The following is a 17591-nucleotide window of genomic DNA, read 5'->3' as shown; positions in this document are numbered from 1 at the left end:
CATCCACCAAAATCTATGAGGAGGGGAAAGGCTCATTTCTATTCAGGTTTCATGGGAAATTCCTTCAACTCTCGATTAATATGTGTGCAGAAAAAACATCTCCAATTCCTTTAGGATACCTACATTCTATAGTACCAGAAGAGCTTTCTATCTGTGAAAGAAGCTTTCCAGCTGAAATACTCTACCACCAGCAGACAGAAAACAGTGTCTTAAAATGGGAAAGAGAAGGAGACAGAAAAATACCATTTAGTCAAAAAAATTACCCTGCAAATTGAGAAACACAGAAAAAAAATTGCATTAATTATCATTATAATGGTGGAAGGTGCCTCCTTGGATGCCTGTGGTAGGTGACAGAAGCAGCTGTACCTGCAGGTACACGTAGCACAGTGGCAGAAGCATTCTCTGCACTCTTTTTGCCAATATACATAATTGTTAACCACAAGGGATGGGCTTGCAAGAATAGAAAAAATGCAAAAAGAACATCTACTTTCTATTGCCTCTCCATTTGTTGCTGTTTCCGTGACATTCTGCCAAGAGGCCAATGGATGCAGTTTATTTATATGAAAACAAAAAAGAAGAATAGAAACAAAACTAGGCATTTCACCAACCAAGCACAGTGGATACTGTCTGATCTGAGGTCAGACTGGAAACCAACTCAAAACAAAAAGATTTATAGAACTCAGTCTATAGATCTAGATGGTCTAGATGACCATGATCCTAAGAGCCTCAGTCATGAAGATGAACCTATGCACATGCTTATTTACCCTTAACTGGGGCTAAATTAGGGCTGACACTAGATTGTACCTCCCAAAAATATCTCTTTGAGACAGCTGGTCCCAAAATAGTTACACCTAGTCATCATTCAAGAAAATGGAAACTTCACCTAACATAACAATCTAAAGTCTCTTTTTGGAAAGTGTGAAGAAGAATAAAAAATTACACCGCAGGACCTTATTAAGAGTGTTAAGAGCATATTCATTAGAAATTAAATATAAAATACAATGATGCTGCAGAACAGAGAGCAGCACACAAACAAGACATCCCCCCTCCCCCCTTCCCTACCCTCACCCCAATCACACACACCTATATAGTACAAATTAGAGATCTCAAACAGGGGGGAGAGGAGGGGGCCTACAAAGTAATTCTCTTGCTATACAGAAAATATATTATTTGCTGGAAGTCACTGCTGAGTTGTTAGGGGCCCAGGGTCAGTCACTGCTCAGGAATGCCCCTGAAGGCACACTGACTCCTATTGCTTCCCCACCAGTTTGCTGAACACATCATAGATCTCTGGCTTTTCCTGAGCAAACTGCTCGGCCGTATTTTTCTGTAGCCAGTCAGATGAACGCATCTGTTGCTGCAAGAGGCCAATGAGGTCACCAAGGCTGGAGCTACTGGCACAGGTAGAGTCCTGGTGGCGGGATACAAAAATGACTTCATCTGTGCTGTCTGCTTTGCCGTCCTGATCTGATTGACAAGGCTGCTCCTTCTCCTCAGCCAGTATCTCCTGCTCACGCTCTTCCAAAACCTTGCGTATCCGCTGCATACCTGCAGTGGTATAAGGAGGAGAAACACTAGTGGATTCGTTTAAGTCACAAGTGTCTCCAAATCCACCAGATCCAGGAAATGATAACAGAGAAAGGGAGAAAAAACAGAAGACAAGAGGATAATAATAAGCTAAGTTTAGGATTAAGAAGAGAAGGGAACAGTGCTGCAGAAATTGTGGTGGGAGGAAAAGGAACAATACTCACCTAACTGCAGCCGGTGGGTCTTGTCAGCAAAGATGATGCGGAACCACCCAGGTTCACTGCACTCAAAGGCTTTCCCGCAGGACAGGAGGACCTTATTATCCAGAAAACGCTTCCAGAGCAGCAGCTCCTCCTCAAATGTGCCCGTTTTAAGGTACTAGGAGAGTCATCAGAAGGGCTAGAGGTTAGTACCATACAGACTACATCACTGAGATCCTCATGAATTTGTGATTCCCATGAGGTCTGCAAAGGCCAAGGGAGACACCTTTTACCTCTGAAGTACAGCAGTTGTGATACAAAGGAAGAAATGGGAAGGGAAGTGGCTTGAGAGTAGTAAGATTCCTGCAAGGATGGAAGTTCACAGATTGACGAAAGGAACAGACTGAAACACCTGGCAGTCCTTCCCTCTCCTCAGCAGATGATAGATTTGTTAAAACAAAATGATTGTCATAATATTAACCTTTCCTCTAGATGCAGTTGCACTACATGCCTGCCCTCAGCCTGGGAGAGGCTTCACTTCCTAAGACTACCAACCTTTCGGAAATCCATCCACACAAAGAAGCCGGCGTTGCGGTTGAGAAAAGGAACCCCAAGTGTCTTCAGCTCGTCTGTCACATATGTATGGGCAGCTTTTAGGCGGGCATGGTTGGCCTTCAGGTACACCTGGTTGATCCAGTCTGACCAGAAGAAGATAAAGAAAAGAATTATGAACTGAGGAACTATTCAGATCTGTTCAACCTTCCAAAACACTCAGTGTTTTCTTCTGCTTCACATTTCACCTCCTTCTTTTGTTTTCTGTTTCCTTAAATAACAGAAAGACATCCAAGATGTATTTTGCAGTTTCATGTCTGTGCAGAAGAGTATCTCCGTGACCTTCCTGAGGAAGTTTCCCTACATTTATAGTTCTTAATCATGGTTAGCATTCTACCCTGGGCAGAGTTAGAAGGTAATTTCATTTCCCTTGTCCCACAAGCTTGTATTCTTTGTTTCTGCTCATCTGGTTCTAGACACCACTGGCAGTCTCTGTACAAATAGCTACCACAATCCTTCCAAGCTGCTCCTCTAACTCTGCTGATCAGGAGCTCTGCAGAAACGGTCCTTTTCTGCAGAGTTGTCAGCCTTGTGTTGCATGGGTAGCTCCAGGGTAATGGAAGACTGTCAATTAAGGTGTACAAAGAGGAGACCACTACAGAACGTAAGGGGAGGGGAGATGTTCCAGGTACCAGGACACACAGAGTGGCAGAGGATTGTAAATGGAGCTACTGACTCACCTCTGTCTCTGAGCAGCTGTGCAACCTTGTGCTGGACAGGTCCAGAAACCCCGTGGAAATAACACAAAGAAGCCACTGCATTAGCGACATCTTGGTTCTCTGTATATAAAGTACCAAAACGAATGCCAGAAACAGCAAAATCCTGCAGAAGACACAAAGAGACTACTTTATCACACTGAGCAACTGGGATCTTATTACTACTAACTAGATCTTTTCAGCATGAGGAACTTGAGGAGCCCAGACCAAAACCTACCAGCCACAAAGGCACAGCAAATTAACTACCAGCACTCACCTTGGTTATGCCCCACATCACGTGAGTCCGCTGTGGATCAGGCAATCTGTATGTAGAAGGATGCAGATGAGCAGTTAGTGTCATAGGTGCTGAAGCTTTTGGATCACCAGTGCAGCATTGCAGAAATAGAGAGGCAGCATTACACAATGATAGACAGTGCACCACCAAACAGCAGTCAAGCAGGGAAAATTCAAACGTGACCTAACTTTAGAAGCTAGGAACCCCTTGGAAGTCGTTTCAGACAGAATTTTTCAATATTTCAAAGACACAGATGCTTACAAGTGCTAAATTTACATGCAGATTTCCTGAATATATGAAGCTCATACATTTAATGTTAGAAATCAGACTTCTGCCAATGTGTTTGTCAAGAATCAAAAGTGACGTTCTTCTACATCTAAGCCCAGCAACACTGAGCTAACACTTAACTGAGTATATTTGATTTCCTTGCAAGTGAGCAGAAAAAGATAGGTAGCACCACTGGTGAAGACTAGAAATGTAAAAAAGAAAAGAAACTCAACACCACAACATATTTTTAAAAATATTTTAGAAGTGTCTCATCTCATTAAAACAATACCTAATAAAAGCCACTATCTAGTCTGTAATACTACTGTGAGCTGGGATTACAATGTGGAAAATTAAGAAGTAAACAGAAACAGAAAGTCTTTACAGGCATCATCAAAAACATGGGAAAAAGATGTTTAGGCAGGAAGAGAAGCATCACCTTGAACAAATGAGAAATCTGTTTTCAGTTTTGGAGACTGTCATAACCAAATATGGATGCACACATTGAGAAGTATACCATAATAAAAAGCTAACTACCATTTTTTACTTGCTAGATTGTATTTGACAAAATACATTTGCCATTGAGAAATTACAAAAATTAAAAAAATCAAATCAATCAATCAATGTAAGGTGGATTCAGAATTTGCTAGCTCATGACTTAACTTCCAGTCACAAATTGTCAGCAAGGCCTCATGTTGAACTGTCACTGGAAGATGGCCAGGGAAGTAGGAGCTGCTTTTACCTGTCCATGCCTAGGACACTGTGAAACGTAGCTGATTCATCAAAAACTGACAGCATGTAGATCTCATCTACTATCACATGCAATTCATGTCTGCAAAAGGACAAAATGGAGATTACAAAAGAAGGCTGCTCCTGGTTTAACAGAGATAAATTCAGGCCTGCAAATACTTGCTTTATACAAAGAAGAGGGGATGCCGAATTTTGCCAAAATAAAGCAATTTTTCTCAACTTAGATCTATTTTGTGTACATTGAAATGATTAGAGGTATATCCACTTAACTGTCACCTACTGTAACTATGTAACAAGACAAAGATCCTGTCATTGCCAATGTGAAAATTAATACCTATATGTTCTACCCATCCACTCAGAATCTCATAGAATCTGCATCTCAGAGAATATTATGAACCATGATGAAACTGGGAACCCATATTCATATACTTCTTTGTCTTTACAGATACAGAGAAACTAAGAGGAAAAGAACTCAGCTTCCTATCAGGGAAACACAGTGCCATAGTGTTTCCTTGAATTACTGAAAAATAAAACTTGCATTCCTTGATGTAAGTTGTTTTGCCACCCCAGATGACTGCATGATCCCAGCACTCCTCTCTCCTTTCTTAAGTCCACCAATGTGTGTGAAGAACAGACTATTTGCCTGACTTGAAAGGTATTCACAGATAAATTCAGGGACAGCAAGTAGTCCACCAGATTCTGAAAGCTGTATCTGACTCAGGATATCTCAGCATTCCAAACTGACATACCTTTTAGCAAATTCCAGGTAATCCCGTAGCTCTGACAAGGAGTAAATGTCCCCAAGGGGATTTTGGGGATTCAGAAGAATTAAGGCCCTTACAGTGACACCCTGCAGAATACAAATACCATAGTATTAAGAGAGTGCCTATCATGGGATAAATTTTCAGCTCCTCTACTTGAGCAGTCCCTCACTTGAGTGTGACACAGGATTCCCCTGAAGCTTCCACCATGACTTTTCACCTCAAAGGTTAGATTTGCATGAGAAAACTGTCAGCCCTAAATTAAGATTTTTTTTTTTTTTTTACAATTAAATCATTTGCAAAGTGAAATGAACAAAATATTATAGAATTAATCTATGATTCTGAAAAGAGGGAATTAACACCACCAAGTAATTGGTTGCCATCTGGTCAAGCAATTAATGAGAAAGATGGTCTCACATGTTCTCAGTATGGAAGTACTTTTTCTGAGCTGCATTAGTAATTGGGAAGTAATAAATTACTGAAGACTGCCATGAATTTGAAAATGCTTTGATCTTTAGGCCACTTCTGGCATGTGACATCTCCTATATATTGTAAACTTAGGTGGTAACGTGAAACTCGGCTAAACTCACCTCTGCCCGGGCATCCTGCAAGGCTTTTTCCAGTTTTTCCACTGTAAGCTGAAAAGGCCGAGTGCTTGTTCCAGTAATCTGAAAGACATAAAAAAGATTAAAAAGGCAAAGTTGTTGACTGCCTTGAGCCAGTCCACTGAGAAATGTTCCCTGAGAGAAAATAAGCCCTCAACAATAATGACCCAGCCACCACCTTCTTATCCTTTTATACTACAGAGAGAACAAATAAATCAATAAGTAAAACCAAAGGAAAGGCCATCATAGACTTTTCTTGCTAAAAACCAGGATTTTCTTTCTATCCTTGAATAACTAAAGCAATGCAGGATCTCCATCTGCTCTCTTCAAGGTTCAAAATGGTAATTTTTTTCCTTTCAAGGACTTCCACTGTGAGTAAGATACAAGAAAAGGACAAAACTGGAATCCAGATTCATTGTCTCAAGTGACATTCTCGTAAACTATGTGCCCATTTTCCCAGCAATAATCTGTGTAAATGTCCACTGGCTGTAGTGCACCCTTGTTCTGAGAACTGCTTTCAGAGGTTCCCAAAGCTCAGTTTTTCCAGTTTAACTACAGAGGTTGTTATTCCCTTCTCTCAGATCTTACCTTACTGTCTAAATAGACATACACCAGCTTGACATTACCATAGAGGAAGACACTCTGGGTAATACCACCATAAAAGGGAGTAGCAATCAGAACAGCTTCTGGAATAAAAAAAAAAAAAAGTTGGTTATCAACAGGTCACAGCCTTCTCTCCTAATGTGCTTCAGCTAAACATGAAAGCATTTTTACAATGGTGTCCCCTGGAAACACTGTAATTCTACTGCCTCTTTCTTCCCTTTATTTTTACATTAATTCTTGAATCTTCTGCAAGGGCCCAGGTAACCATGAGTATAGCCCATGGCTAGTCTGGCAAACTAAGACAGAGCACCACAAAAACAGTGAAGGCAGATAGGGCAGGCATCAAGTGTGAGTGCATGACATCTGCAGACCCTGGAAATGAAGAATATCACAGTACTACTTTGCAGGAAACAAGAACTTCACAGCAGGCCAGTGCCAATTCCACTACTTCACTTCTGTGTAACAGTATTTAAACAAAATAACATTATTTCCCAGCAGAAAAAAACCAAACCAAACCAAAACTATGTTCCTACCATCTACTTACCCCCTGGATCACAAAGGACTGTAGCTAATGCAGAAAATAAAGAGCCACAACCATTTAAAACAATCACCTACAGAAGAAAGAGAGAATCTAGTGATAAATCCATACATAGAAAGTCAAGACTTTAAAATCACAATTCCTGACAATAGCACTGAAATAATTTTTCTCTCTAATTCTCCATTAGAATTTTCCTGCTGAAATCCCACTTCTACCAGAATAACTTTAATCCTGTTCTTTCACAGACACGTTGTTTTGGTGCCATTTTTGATTCTAATAAGCAATTAAGAAAAAAAATAGGCTTAAAGCAGTGAAAAAGTTGGGGAGCAGTTCTGAAATGCTAGTAAAGCAAAATACTTTTCAACATTTAATATGTGTTATCATATATTCATGGAAACAGCAGCTTTGACTTCCTGCCAAATTTATGCAGAAGTGGAAACCACTGTCTCGTACAGAAGCAGGCTTGACTCCTGCTTCTACAGGACAAATGCTCACAGGTGCCATGAGTTTCATTCCAAGCATCAGGAAGAATCTGGTGCCTTGAAGAGGCAGTGATCAGCAAAGTGACCAGTGGTAACCTCAGCTCACATAAAGTACGGGGTTCTGTTGAATTACCACAGACAGAAGAGCAATGGCTGCACCAGCTCCTGCTGCCTTCAGCACTCGGCAGAGACAGGAGTCCCTGACCTCCACAGGCCCCTGCATCCAGGCTGTATCTCTCACAAGTCAGCAAGTCCTGCAGAATCAGGCCCTGATGTCTTTCTAGACACACTGCCACAAATTTTACAGGTTAGAACTAACTCTTGGTTCAATTAGAAATCTTTGTCTTGAGATACAACAGAGGAATGCAATGAGATGGAACTGAAACAGTGGGCACTCTTTGTCAAGGCTGAGGGATACAGGCATGAGCTAAATAGGAAGATCAAAATATACAGCCCCATTGAGAGTACCAGCAGGAGGAGCTGGCACACAGAAGTGAAACATGAGGCAAACATACAGTAGACCTGAAGTGTTTTGGCAGAACTGTGCATCAAAAACTATTGAAATGAAGAAACAATTTCATTTACATGATAACAGCTTGCATTTGTTAAGAAAACTAGAATTTGCCCAACAAATGGCAATACATTAGATCAGACACCAATGGACACTGGGTTACCTACATTCTCTGCTTTAAGAGGTGCAGGGGCCTTGCAGTAATAGGTCAAAAATCGAGCCACTTCTTCCCGTAAACTGAAAAATACACAAAAGCAAATACTGATTCAAATATTCTCCAAGAGACTGGGCTTCCAAACCAGGTTCACATCTTAGGAAAGTCAAGTCAGGGACAATAAAGTCTGGTGAAAATAGCTATTAAACAGGATAGCTCTGGCCCATGGAACAGACATGATTTTTACACTCAGCAGAGGTGCCGTAGATAATGTCTATGATGGTGAATGCATTTCTGATGAGCTTTAATCTGACACAGAAAAGAAGGATTAACAATCCCAAGTGTTCACCATGTTTCAAAGAATTGTTTGGAGTTACCCAATTTGTTAATGCATACAAGTGTTCTCAAAACTCTGCTTCAGAATATTTGCATCTTCCCTCACATAAAAGGATTTTTAATTGGATGGTAGGACAGCTAATGCAAAGTTTTGCAAAGAAAAAGAGACCTAGAAAAGTTTTAACTAGAGAATGTAGCAGAAGAGGTTTGTATTCATCCATTCTGTTTATTAAACAAGTAGTCAAAATTAGAAGTGTTACAGAAAGACTTACAACAGATGTCCTTTCCAGTCAGGATACTGAAGCAGTGAAGGGTCCATCAGATTCATATCAGCCTGTGTCAGCTGGGAGAAATGAGAAGAATCATTAAAAGCACAGTTACTGATAAGGGAAATATGGAGATAGAGAGAATCCATGCACAGGCACACACCTGCACAGACACTTGTGCAACTTCAACAGTTGTAAAACTGGATTGGGAAAGCTACTGACCATGAAAATTAATGCAGCTTGGAGAAGTAAGGACCAGCAAACTGATCTGTGATACCTTCAGGGTGTATGAACTGCAGGCTTCTGTTAAGTTATAGCAGCCAAAACTTCACTGCACAGAAATCTACAAAAAGGATGCAAACAGGCAACACATGATGCCCATAACCAGGGCGCCTGCAAAAAGGCTTTCTCAGCAAATGAAGCAAACCCAAGTTTTGCCTAAGCTCTGAGGACAACAGCTTTTATCTGGAAAAATAAGTCTCAGCTGTGAAAGCTCAGGTCTAGACTGTCAAAAAGAGTTAGAAAGGAATTTGAACGAGAGTCAGATGAATTTTCTTTAATAAACTTTCAATATATTAATTTTTTAATTAATTACAGCTCTCATTTATGTCTCAGTTCAAAGTTACTGCAGCTTCTTCAGATACATTTCTGATCAGTTTGCTAAGTGTTGAAGTGCAACAGGAGCTTTTAAAAGACAGGAGAAAAATGAAATTATCTCCCTAATAATTATTGCCCAGGGCAGGCGTTTTGTTCCTTATGAGAAGTTCATTCTGATCTCAAAGACAGATTGACGTGAACTGTGGAGGTCCTTTTCAATATTTATAATTAGATAAAGTGTGCACACTGCTTTTACCTAAATATTTTCAAGGTTATAAGTATCACATATCCATAATCCAGTTCTGTGAAGTTCCAAGGGAAAGCACAGTGTTGATACAGGCAGAGAGAACATTTTAGATAAACAAAAAGGTAATAAACAAGTCATATGTACAATGTCCCTTCCAAATATTTACTGGCATCCAAATATATGAGTTAATACTAAAACAAGTAAAGGTGAAGGTGACACAAGTAGGTGATAGTGCAAGGAAAGGGGGAAATTCCACATGCAGTATGAAAGTTTCACACATGATAACAAAACCATAACATTTTCTATAGGTGTTTTAATAATTGGTGCCAAGCTCTGGAGTTTAAAGACAATGTCCCTGTCCCATGAAGAATTACAACCTGATATTAGAGGATAAAAGTTCCTTTATTCAGCTGTAAATGTTCTTGGAGTCTATGTAGTTCTAAGAACTGTGCCTCCTTACATCTCTCTCCTAAACTTATCTAGGGAATCAAACACCAAACATACCAGCAGACTTGGCCAAAAATAACTATGAATTAATAAGAGGAGAACCCCTAAAAGTAATGTGTTAAGTATTCTCTAATTTAAAGGTCATAAGTTGAAAACAGAAACTGGATACATTATGCAGTGGCAGCAGTATTTTTAATACCAAATAGCAAAAAAATATTTGCCTACAATCCTAGCTGATGCTGCATTCAGTGAATCCACACTGTTACTCAAGGCTGTGAGGACTGAGAAGCTGGCAACAACATCTTTGTTCTGCTTGCTGCCACAAGCATGAGCACTATACCTGACAAAGTCTCAACTCACTTTCATAGAAGGGCTAATTAAGATACAGCTGACTACTGTCTCCCTCTGCACTGCTTACTGCAGACGTGGTGTTAGTTTAAAGGGGAAAGGACAGTGAAGGAAGGCAGGTTCCACCTATACAGCCCAGAAGGCACCTTTCTGTGCAGGCAGCAGCTCTGCCTTACCTGTTCTTTTAGCTGGAAGGCAGAACGGTGGGGTAGCATCCCCCAAGTCAGTGGAGTAGCAGGCACAAATAAAACGGGGAACATTTTGAGGGTGGGAAGCAGTGGAATGGGAGCAACCATGAACTTTACACTTCAGGGACTGACTATCCAACTCTGAGTCACCTTCCCTCCCCACACACAGGTAGGAAAAAGTGCTACCTGCCCACCTCAAAGGCTGCCTGCCACCTGGCCAGTGATTTCAATGGAAATCTAGAAACATTGCTCTACAGCACAGTTCTGTTGTTTCCTTTTGACTTTTTTTACTATGTGTTCCACTCCTCTGCCTGGTGCAAAGACAGAAGGTAGCAGCTGACCCAGTCTGATTTTGAGAGATTTCACTGCTGCCACACTTGCACATTTCGGGTGAGTTCAGAACCAGGTGTCCAAGTTGTGTGACTTTATAATGGACAGATGTAAAGATAGTCAATATTAAAGAGTTCAAAACTCATTTCAAACATCTGTATTAAATCATCTACTATAAGCAGGGGAAAATAAAATTCATCTAGTTTTCTGAAATAAGAACATCTCCAGAGGGAAACCCCTCAGGAAGAAGAGGAAGAGAAAAACATACATGTTCCTATCCTGGAAAAATAAAATAAATAAATGTACAAGTAGTTGTATTCAAAAGTGACTTCCAACAAATTTAAAATTCACTATGAAAAACTTTACCAGAGAAACCTGAGTAACAGCAGTAACTCTAGGAAAGTGCAAGCTTTGAAGAGGAACTGCACAGCAAATTTAGTGTATTATTTTGGAATAGAACTTACCCGCTTGGACATCAGGTCAAAGCAGAGCTTGTTCTCACTGGTGCCAAAGTTTATTATACCCTAGAAAAAGAAACAGTATTGTTTATAGACACATAAAACATGTGAGTACATCACTTTAGCTATCACTTCACTAAATTGTCTCCAAAAAGCTTACCAAGGCACAGTCAAAACACAGTTCACATAAAGTTCACCATATATAACTCAAGACACGCATCTATGTGTGTATGTTTCCACATATATCCCAAGCACTTGGCTTCTTAGTCAATAAACTGTCTGTAAATGAACTTGTACTAATAGTTTATATTACAGAATATGTTTAACTTAATCTTGAATTCACTCACTATTATATGTAACTAAAAAAGAAATCCTAAAACAACTCCGAAAAAAACAAGGTTGACCCTCCAACAGCAGTTGTAAACAAGGTTTTGGATATATTTCTTTATCTTAAAAGCATTTGTTCACCATTAATTACTATTCCACTCTACTGATTTGCTAAAAAAACATAAGACATGTTGTCATGGTAAGTAGTTAAAATAATGAATTTTCCCCTCTGGAGAGAAGACTCTACGGTTCCAGGTTTATGATTTAGCCATATATAGTATGGCATTAAAAGAGTTCAAATCTACTAGTACATTCTCATTATTGGAAGAGTCTGGGTAAATGAATTCCTAAAATGTGAAAGAAAATCTAAACAACTGTAAAGTTCTGATGTTATTAAAGTACAAGTCTAATTTTAGGTATTTGTTTAAAGAAACTACCACCTACATAGATAACAGGTTGAATAAGCAGCAGCCTGTACCTCATAATACACCTTGTAACAAAAACTTCCCTGTGTGTTTCTAGTTTAACAATCTAGTTTTCACCCCAACAACACAGGGCAACTAAAGTCAGAGCTGATAATAAAATATTTTTAAAGTGTCAAGTAGTTCAGTATGTGAATGAAGGATCTAATTAAACGTAATCCACATATAAACTGTTATTTATATTTACTATACTTGTTACTCAGTAATAATTTGTCATGAACTATTAACATACCCTTTGTGCCACAAGAGGGCTATGATGAGCTACTTAAACCTGAGCAGCTGAGTGTAAACAGGCAGAAAAAGTGCTGAGTGTTATTAACAGTAACTTTTAAAAAAAGGCTACTACTTAGTAGCTCTACTTCCTGCATCCATCACCTGCAATAATCAGATATAATCAGATAATCAGAGATGGTCCTCAGTGGGCAAAAGAGGTGATGAAGTGGAAGGAGGAACATGAACTCTATTCCTGCAGATTTCTTACATCTTTCAAGGTCTGCTACTGCTATTACTACCCTGATAAAGAAATCAGACCTGAACACAGCATTCATCTTTGGTATCTAGATGATCCACAAAACTACTTTCACTTTCTTTTCCTCAAACAAACAGTTTGACTCACCTTGTATTAGTGAGATCATAAAAAAACCCCACACTTTTAGCACATCTGTCAGCAAACCTCTAAGAAGCCATTTTTCCTAACAAGGAGGCCAGGGAAACACTTTGAGGTTCTTACTCACATTCGGGTTCTTGTCTTCATCATACTTGTCAGCGTGATAGGCTTTGTACCCTTCCTCAGTGGAGCCCTGAAAAATGGTGGCAAAGTTGCCACGAGCAGAGAGGTAGGGGCTTCTCTGGAAGCCGCTGGGGTTACAGAAGCTGTGTATGTCCACCCTCCTCTTGGCAAGCGGCCGAACCCTCATCTCTTGCAGGTTGCTCCCTCTTCCTCCCATTCCCTCAATTTCAGACAGTGCCTGGCTGAAGTCCAAACCCTGAGGCATGGCAACAGAGCAGGAGGAGCCACTATGGCTCTGCTTTAGGATGCTGAGCATTTGAGCAAAGACATTGAACATGCGAAACTCATGTTCCCGCTCCAGTTCAAAGCGGCGCTGCTCCAGTTGCATCCGACGCTCCTCCACGTCCAAATCTCGCTGAAATCTGCGTTCTTCCATCTGCAAAAAGCGCTCTTCCATGGCCCGCTGAGATGTCAGAGTCTTCAGCAGGAGATCATCCAGCGGGTCCCTCATGCGCTGGCCTTTCCGCTTTTTTCTCAGCCGATGCAAGGCAGAGAAGCCGGGCCGGGGAACAACATTCTGGATCCGTGATGAGTTTGCCATGTTCGGCTCACTGAAACCTGTGAATACACAAAAGCAAAGGAGAAAAAGTGCAGCAAGCAAAGTGGCATGGGCATGCTTTGCTTCCTTCTCCTGCATGTCCTAAGAATACCCTTTTATCTACCATAGACTTTATAGAAAAAAACAAAGCAAAACCTGTCAGGTGCATCCTGAGGTGTGCAAACATTTTTTTAACTTTGTTTTTAACATCACACATTGGGCACACCATGATGCTGCCAGCGCCAGCCCCTTATATGGCCTCTGTGTTAAACCTGAATGATCATCAGTTCCCTCCACTGGGCTAACTATGCAAGCACCACAGCCAAGAGGACATACCATTTCTTCCTGACCTCAGACATTAACCTCACATTTGTTATCATCTCTTCTTGTCCAACAATTCATGATCTTCCATCAGCCTGTCCTAGACAGGTTTGAAATCCCCAGGATTCCCAGACTGTACCCTTCCCGGCAACTAAGCAATGCCAACTGCATTTTCAGTGCAGAAATCTCATCTCCTGTAAACAAATACACTGTTTCTGCCAGTGACTTTCAAAAACATCTTCTTTCCAAGTCCCACTGAATAACTTAGAAAGTCAGGCAATAATTATTCCCAAGTATTCTTCACTGTTGAGTGGGCTAAAATATTAGATCTGGAACATATTTTAAAATAATGCAAGGAGAGTTTCATCTGCAGGTTTATAGCGTGACCACAGCAGAAGAGGGTATCCTGATACAGTTCAGCATGAGGACAGCAGACAGCTCCAGTTAAGTTCAAGTGATACCAAAAAAGCAAGCAAATGGGTTTTTTCAATAAGGCAATTACATGTCAGCATTATATGCAGAAATCTAAATAGCCCAGCTTATGGAGTCCTTTGAATTTCATACACATTTTGCCTAGCTCAGTAATTCCAGACTATATTTACCTGCAGTGAGATACCTACATTTTGAGAATGCCCAAAACACCATGAATTCAGATATCAGCCTTCTATTTTCAACCTTTCTGGGATGTGGAAAAACAAGGATCCAAATGTCATTGAGAAAACCAGGTGTCTATCTCTGCACCAGAAATAATCTTCTCTTTCTGGGAAAATGGGCTGGAATGTAAGAGGCTATCCCTACCTGAAGGTGAAACACTGGTTTCAATGGGAATCTCCACCCTGGAGATGGGAGAGTCGTTCTGGGCCCTCTCCAAGAAGGCTCTCTCCATCTCCTGTTCTTCAGGGGAGCCCTGCTGGTAAGACATAGCTTGTGGGGGCTCTGGGGTCAAGCTGTGGTCATCAGAGTTCACCTCCTCACATTTGATTTCCATCAGCTCAGGGTGCTGGGAGTGTCCAAAGGGCAGGGCCGAGGAGGCGAACTGGTGGTGGTAGCTCTCTACCATGCTGCCCTGCAGCACCTGCTGAGCCATCATGCTGCCGCTCAGGGAGCCATAGGCCAGCGCCGGCCGGCTGGTCAGCACCCTGTCCATCACCTCGTAGAACTTCCACGTCCGCCCGCCCCGCGGGGCCTTGCTATTGTCCTTGATCCGCCGGTATTCCAGCTTCATCTTCTTGATCTTCTCGCGGCACTGGTCGCCCGTCCGGTGGATGCCCTTCTCCCGCAGCACCTCGGCGATGCGGTTGAAGACGTGCTGGTTGCGCAAGCAGCTCTCCAGCTCTATCTGCACCGACTCATCGGCCCAGAGCTGCAGCAGCTCCACCACCTCGGGGTCCGACCAGTTACTGCCGCGCTCGTACTTCTTCCCACGAAAATCCATCGCTCCCGGGGTCCCGCCCGCCGCTCGCCCCGGGCCGCGCACCTGCCCCTGCCCCGCCGGGAGGAGCTTTCGCACCTCGGCCCTCGAGGGCGCCCGGGCGGCCCGGCCTCTCCCAGCCCCTACCGGGCTGCAGGGCCTCGGGCACGGCTCGGCACGGCTCGGCTCAGCACGGCACGGCTCGGTCCATCCGCTGGGGCCAGGCGGAGCGAGCTAGCGGGGAGCCGGGCCGGCATGTTCACATCCGGGGTGACGCACATGCGTGCAGCCTTATTCCGGGATAACTTTATCCCGTGCCAGGCGCTTGTCGCGCTCCCGGGGCCGGGCCGGGCTCCGAGCGGCGCCGTAGGGTCCCTCCCACCCTGCCTCTTTTTTTTTCCTCGCTCCCTGCCTCCTGCCGCCCGTCCCTCCGCACGCCCCGGCCCGGGAGGAGGCAGCACCGACCGTGCCGTGCCGCATCCCCCCGTGCCGGGCCGTGCCGAGCCACAGCCGCGCCACAGCCGCGCCTCCCCTCACGGCACCGCGGCCCCGCCCCGCCCCGCCCGGCGCTGCCAGGCACGGCCCGGCACGGCTTCGCCCGCACCACCCCCGGCTCGGGTGCCGGCCCCGGCTCGGCCGGGACCCCGGGAGCGGTGCTGCCGAGTGCCGCCGGTGCAGCGGCCGGCCCCGCTCCCGCCGCGCCCCCAGGCTCGGGGCGCTGGCGGCGCTTTGGCCGGGACGGGCCCGGCCTGGCGAGAGCTGCGGGGGTGCGACGGCAGCCCCTGACAGCGGCTGTCCCCGCGTCCCTCGGACAGCGCTCGGGGACACGCACGGGGACGGGGCACTGCCCGCCGCTCCTGGACACCAGCCAAGGACTTGTGCCTCCAGTGTGGCCGTCCCCAGCGAGCAGGCATTACACCAGTGCGTTCCTTTGTTTACACCCCTCCATCAGTGAGCTGCCAAGCTTCCAAGTACCCACTCCGTCCACTGCCACATCTCTAACTGGGCTAAAGGACCGTAGGGAGCGAATGCAAGATTTCTTCTTTTCCCTCTACAGCACACCAGCTCGAATTCCCTGCAGGGATCTGTAATTGCGGAACTCGACTTCCCCGAGCTATCCTGCCACGCTGCAGGACACAGCTAGCAGCACCGTGCCACACCGGTGCAGAAATTTCAGTCCAGACCCCAGTGTGGCAGGATAAGGACTGCGCCCCAAGGCAGCAAGTACAAACATAAACCAGTAATTAATGAGGAAACCAGAATGACACATAGTGTGTCCATATCTTGTATCACCTGTGGCCAACATATAGGTTGTGAAACACATACGAAGTTTGTAATTTTCATCTTAGACCAAAAGATGTACTTCTTTGCATCACTAGGTTTTTTATCCAACTGCATTCTGGATTTTAATAAATCATTCACAGCCTCTATGATTCAATTTCTCAGTCTCCGAAACGGAAACAAAAAACTTGATCTTTGTTAAATTTAATGAAATACTTTGAATACTGTCTTGGGGGCAGGGGCAATAAAAAAAAAAAAAGTAGCAAAAAGACCTAGCCAAAAAAAAATCAAAAAACAAACAAAAAAAACAAATAAAAGACTTAGCCTTAAAAATCACACTACCTTTCTTAATAAATTATGACCAGAGAGTAGTTTGGGTTTTTTAGTGGTCTGCTGAACTAGTTTGTATTTCCACATGCCCATAAGATGTGCTTTTACTTTCCTGGCATCTTTCATGGGAATGGCACTCTGTGTTCTACAAGTACATACTTAATTACATAAGGACTTTTACATAGATTGTATACTGGAGTACACAATAACCAGGGCAACAATGAATAGAGTCATTGACTATAGAAGTTTAGTAAATATAAATAGATTAAAGCCAGCATGGAATAGTCTTTTTAAAAATCTTTTCAAAGAAGCCTGAAAGCTTGGCTGGAGCCTGTTATACCTGAGGGCCATAACTTAGCCTGACAGCAGCAGAGTATTCTCAAAAGTATCAGCATCAGGAAAAGCCACTGTTTCAAAAAGCAAACATTAAAAGGAATGGAACCTAGATGCGTGATATAAAAAAAAAATATATAAATTTTGAACTATTTTTCATGGTTCAGTTGTTTTCACTTTCTTATGCCTTGTAAAGTGGAAACTTGATATTTAAAATTAAATTGAGGGCTTCCATTGCAATCATGTATCAGACAGACATGGATTTGAGAGGGAGCATATAATGTGTTGTTATATTGCTGAGATACTTGTTTCACCTGCCAGTCCTTTGAGTTGCTCTTCCAGTTCAAATGGAAAAGAGAATTAAGAGAGGCTGTGTTCCCAAAGTATAAGAAGTGATGTTAAAATGTGCACAGAGTAATCCACTGAAAATTGCAAAACCAAAAAGAAAGACTTCATCTTCTGAAGCGTTTTGTACACCTATTTAAGTAACAAAAGTATAGGTGCCACTTAAATCTGATGTATCCAAGACAGGCTAATTATTTTAATATTCCTTTGTAAAAAAAG

At 42.8% G+C, this 17591-nt stretch overlaps 1 protein-coding gene across 1 annotated transcript; it reads right to left on the bottom strand.

Annotated features, from left to right (window-relative positions):
- Positions 1 to 954: 954 nt before the first annotated feature.
- ACCS (1-aminocyclopropane-1-carboxylate synthase homolog (inactive)) lies at positions 955 to 15127 on the bottom strand. Its single transcript, XM_014873616.2, has 15 exons — positions 14471 to 15127; positions 12758 to 13371; positions 11221 to 11280; positions 8606 to 8676; positions 8011 to 8080; positions 6857 to 6923; positions 6298 to 6395; positions 5695 to 5772; positions 5093 to 5193; positions 4336 to 4425; positions 3312 to 3357; positions 3020 to 3161; positions 2283 to 2425; positions 1752 to 1905; positions 955 to 1548 (listed from the first exon to the last, which is right to left on the bottom strand). The coding sequence occupies exons 1-15, from the start codon at positions 15105 to 15107 to the stop codon at positions 1250 to 1252; spliced, it is 2670 nt and encodes an 889-aa protein (XP_014729102.1). The 5' UTR covers positions 15108 to 15127; the 3' UTR covers positions 955 to 1249.
- Positions 15128 to 17591: the final 2464 nt, after the last annotated feature.

The sequence above is a fragment of the Sturnus vulgaris genome, chromosome 6, assembly GCF_052056855.1.
Source record: "Sturnus vulgaris isolate bStuVul1 chromosome 6, bStuVul1.hap1, whole genome shotgun sequence".
NCBI lineage: Eukaryota > Metazoa > Chordata > Aves > Passeriformes > Sturnidae > Sturnus > Sturnus vulgaris.
This window is presented reverse-complemented; position numbering and strand designations above follow the sequence as displayed.

Coding starts and splice junctions, on each gene's coding strand:
- ACCS (XM_014873616.2), bottom strand. CDS start 15,107: ATGGATTTTCGTGGGAAGAAGTACGAGCGCGGCAGTAACTGGTCGGAC. Junction 5,194..5,694: donor TGCAGGATGCCCGGGCAGAG/GTGAGTTTAGCC, acceptor TGTATTCTGCAG/GGTGTCACTGTAAGGGCCTT. Junction 4,426..5,092: donor TACCTGGAATTTGCTAAAAG/GTATGTCAGTTT, acceptor GTCCTTTTGCAG/ACATGAATTGCATGTGATAG.